General features: G+C 55.9%; 2 protein-coding genes across 2 annotated transcripts; one reads left to right on the top strand and one right to left on the bottom strand.

Moving 5' to 3' along the window:
• The first annotated feature begins 160 nt into the window (after positions 1-160).
• On the top strand, positions 161-1,784 carry PPTG_13069 (hypothetical protein). Its single transcript, XM_008908782.1, has one exon. The coding sequence runs from the start codon at positions 589-591 to the stop codon at positions 1,660-1,662; it is 1,074 nt and encodes a 357-aa protein (XP_008907030.1). The 5' UTR covers positions 161-588; the 3' UTR covers positions 1,663-1,784.
• PPTG_13068 (hypothetical protein) lies at positions 1,726-3,107 on the bottom strand. The gene has a single exon (XM_008908781.1). The coding sequence runs from the start codon at positions 3,051-3,053 to the stop codon at positions 1,929-1,931; it is 1,125 nt and encodes a 374-aa protein (XP_008907029.1). The 5' UTR covers positions 3,054-3,107; the 3' UTR covers positions 1,726-1,928.
• Between the last annotated feature and the right edge of the window lie 444 nt (positions 3,108-3,551).

The raw sequence follows: 3,551 nt of genomic DNA, 5'->3' as shown, positions 1-3,551 counted from the left end.
GCCATATTTTCCTCTAGCATCGCAGTCAAAGCTTGCAGGAGATTCGTAAAGCGTATATCGGCTTATGTCGATTTTGAAGCCCAGACTAGCGACGTCAATACTGAAGTTTTGCTCTGGCCGTCATTGGGACAGGATTGCCTCAAGGATACATGCGAGAACATGTATCCGTGTATCCAATGCAGGCCGCCATGGATCACTCGAGTCTCTGCCGAGTTCGCGTTCAGCTCGGATTCACTCGTCGCTTCGTCGGGCTGAACGCATGCACCTCTGGAGCTCATTGGAGCGGTGCAGTTCGTATCGGTTCTGCGATACTTGCGCCGGTGTATCCGCGTTCGCCTTCCATCTGCTACAGTGTATCCAAACCTCGTCTACAGTTCTCCTAGCGATATACACACGAGATGTCGTTTGGAGAGCCACAGCTGCACCGGTTGCAGCTCGGAAAGGAGAGATACTGGTGCAGCAAGGAGGAAACCCTTGGTGTTTGACTCTTACCCTTTCGAGAACAAACTTTCATTGACATCACCAGTTCATTCTGTAATCTGCCGTGCATCACACACAACAACAAGCTACTACCAAGACTTCGGGACGATGACGATCACCACCGCTCAGTTCGCGCTACGTTCTTTGCAGTCCCTCTTTGCGCTGCTTGCCATCATCTTCACCTGGGGTGGCTACGTCAAGAACGACGACGGTCAACTCAGTGGTCTTTCCCCGGAATTCAGTATCCTGATGAACTACACGGCGCTCCTAACGGGTCTGTACTACGTGCTGCCGGTGAAGGTCCTCAAGTGGACGACGGTGGCTCCGTCGGTGCTGTTCCAGCGTCTGACCGACGGCGTGCTCGTGGTGCTTCTGCTACTCGGTGGTATTCTACTCTGGGCTTCCTCAGGCGTTAAGGACTGCTCGGAGAAGAACGACGAGTACGAGGCGTACGCCGGTCTACAGCTCTTCCGTTGTGGGAACTTGACTATGGGTGTCATCTTCACCTTCATCACCTTCGCACTGTTCCTCGTCTCGCTGGTCTGGAGCTTCGTAGGCAACAACGCCAATGCCAACCAGGCCGAGACTGGTATCAGTTACACCGAGGTCGCAACTCCAGGTGCTGCGCGTGCGGAGGCTTACTCGGCCGCGGATTCGCGTCACCCGGCGCTGGCCATTGCCCGTCGCGGCGGTCGCTTCGTCCAGTTCGTGCTTTCGCTCATCATCTTCATCAGCACTGTGGCGGGCTACAAGCACTACTTCACGGGCCGGTTTACAAGCCCTGTCGCCATGTTCGTGGTGCTCGTTTCATGGAGCTGCATCCTGTACACACTCTTCCACCTCGTCGTCGTTGATATTCTCAAGAAGTCGCACCGTCCGAGCGTCAGCGTCGAGCGAATCCTGGACCTACTTCTGGCTGTTCTTCTGCTACTGTTCGCTATCCTCCTCGCCGCGTCGCACCAGGTTGACCACTGTGACACCATCAACGCCAAATACGAGGCGGACACGGGCTCGCTTGGCGGGAACAATGTCTACCGCTGCGGCAGTCTCACGCGCGCCTACGTGCTCGCCTTCATCGACTGCGTCTTCTTCCTGGCCACCTCCGCACTCAGCTTCTGTGGCTCCAGCGACAGCGAACCCGCCCCGCGTCACGTGGACGTCGACCCCGGTCAGCAAGTGTAATCTTGTATCCGTTCATGCGCTTAGCTTTCGATGACAACTTCAACTTGATCTAACAAAAAAATCGTTCATCATATCTTTTGGAACATTTTCATGACATCACGGGACTCTTGTTTGTATATTTTCTCTGCGTGAGGACAACACTAGCCTGCATACACTGAAGCAAGCTACTGTGAACACTACTCATGCTGACTCAATATCCGACACAGTGATCAAGCGTAGCAGCCGGAAGACCCACTTGTTCCGCACTTTAACTTGCCCGATCCGTCTTACACCTGCTGGCCCGCGTCCGAAGCGTGCGTCTCGCCCGAGTGGTTGCTGTCCGCGTCATTCGAAGCCGAGGTGGAGCGGTACAGAAAGCTCAGTGCGAACGTCACGAGGTACAGAGCCACAGCGATGAAGGTGAAGATGTAGCCCGTGTTCATGCTGCCGCAGCGGAACAGTGTCGAGCCATGGTAGGTCGCGAAGGACGCGTTAGTCGTCGAGCAATCCGAGACCTGCGCGGATGTGGCGAAGAGAATACCAGCAACCAGGAGACCCACCGCAACCAGCGCGTCCATGAAGCGCTCGACGCCCACGGCCGGGTGGCGCGACAGCTTGAGCGTCTCGACCGCCACCATGTGCCACAGTGAGTATAGCACACCGCTGTAAGCCATGAGGATGGCGTACGTCGCCTTGGGTTCGATGTATTGGCCCGTGTAGTAGTGCTTGTAGCCCAGCACAATGCACACCAGTGCTACCACGGAGCACGCGAACTGGAGCGTACGGCCGGTGCAGCGAACGATCTTCAGTCCCGGGTGTTGCGCGTCCAAATCCACCGTAGCCGACGCACTGGATGGCCCGTTCTTCTTGCCAGGAGTGCTGGCGATCGCGTAGCCGTTGTCATCAGTCAGAGCAGTCTGCAGGTTGTCGCCGTTCACCGACTTGCACGAGTCACGCACGAAGCTCCACACGAGTGTGACCAGGAACAGCCCACACGTCACGAACGTGAGCACGATGGCAGTGGTCATGTTGCCGCAGCGGAAGAGTGCTGAGCCGTGGTAAGTCTCGAACATGGTGTTGTACGACGAGCAGTCCTTGACCGCATCGGACGTCGCGTGCACGATGCCGGCGACCAGGAGTGCGATCACCAAAGCACCGTCAACGACACGCTGGTACAGCACCTTAGGAGCACTGGAGGTCAGCTTGAGCACGCCAACCGGAATGACGTAGTAGAGACCACAAAGCATAGCTGAGTAGCAGGCGATCGTGGTGTAGATGGCCGATCCGCTGCTCAGTTGGCCTGACGTGAACTTGATGTAACCAAGCGAAGTGAAGATCATGGCCAGCACAGAACAGAGCGCCTGGAGCGCGCGGACACCGAGGCGGCCAGGCGAAAGCAACGTAGTAGTCATCACTGGAGTTGGTTGGTCTCTTAGAAGAGGAGGTAATGTGATCGATGCAAAGTTAATTGCTAAATGAGACTCTGGAAGCCGCAGCTTTTGGTTAATCAAACGATGCAGATAGCCTCCGCTAGCGTCCTATTTCCATTACTGGTTGCGACACCACCCTCGGCATGAGAGGATAGCATCCTCTTGTTCCTGCAGCGTCCAACTACGCGTGTCCTGGGACGCAGTGATTTGCTTCAAGGCACGAGGCTCGATCAAATGTCCGTTGACCGCTCATCGCGTTGCTCCGATTCGAATCAGTGTTAAAGCTCGAAGCATACACTTGATCTCGGCGATACATCTGCGGAATCCCACGGTGGTCTCGCTGCACGACGATGGTTGGCCGCTGCCACGAGTCGAAGCACGCTGCTCAGCAAACCGGGCGATGGCGGTTGTTCGTGTCTTTGAAGTGGAATCGCAAGCCAAGGACAATTGAGCTCCGTCTTATCACTACAAGCATCTGCA

This window comes from Phytophthora parasitica (assembly GCF_000247585.1).
Source record: "Phytophthora parasitica INRA-310 unplaced genomic scaffold supercont2.31, whole genome shotgun sequence".
Classification (NCBI taxonomy): domain Eukaryota; phylum Oomycota; class Peronosporomycetes; order Peronosporales; family Peronosporaceae; genus Phytophthora; species Phytophthora nicotianae.
The sequence above is the reverse complement of the archived record's forward strand: the minus strand, read 5'-3'. Positions and strand labels throughout refer to the sequence as shown.

Bases quoted from the DNA above. Each gene is read 5' to 3' on its own strand.
- PPTG_13068 (XM_008908781.1), bottom strand. From the start codon at position 3,053: ATGACTACTACGTTGCTTTCGCCTGGCCGCCTCGGTGTCCGCGCGCTC.
- PPTG_13069 (XM_008908782.1), top strand. From the start codon at position 589: ATGACGATCACCACCGCTCAGTTCGCGCTACGTTCTTTGCAGTCCCTC.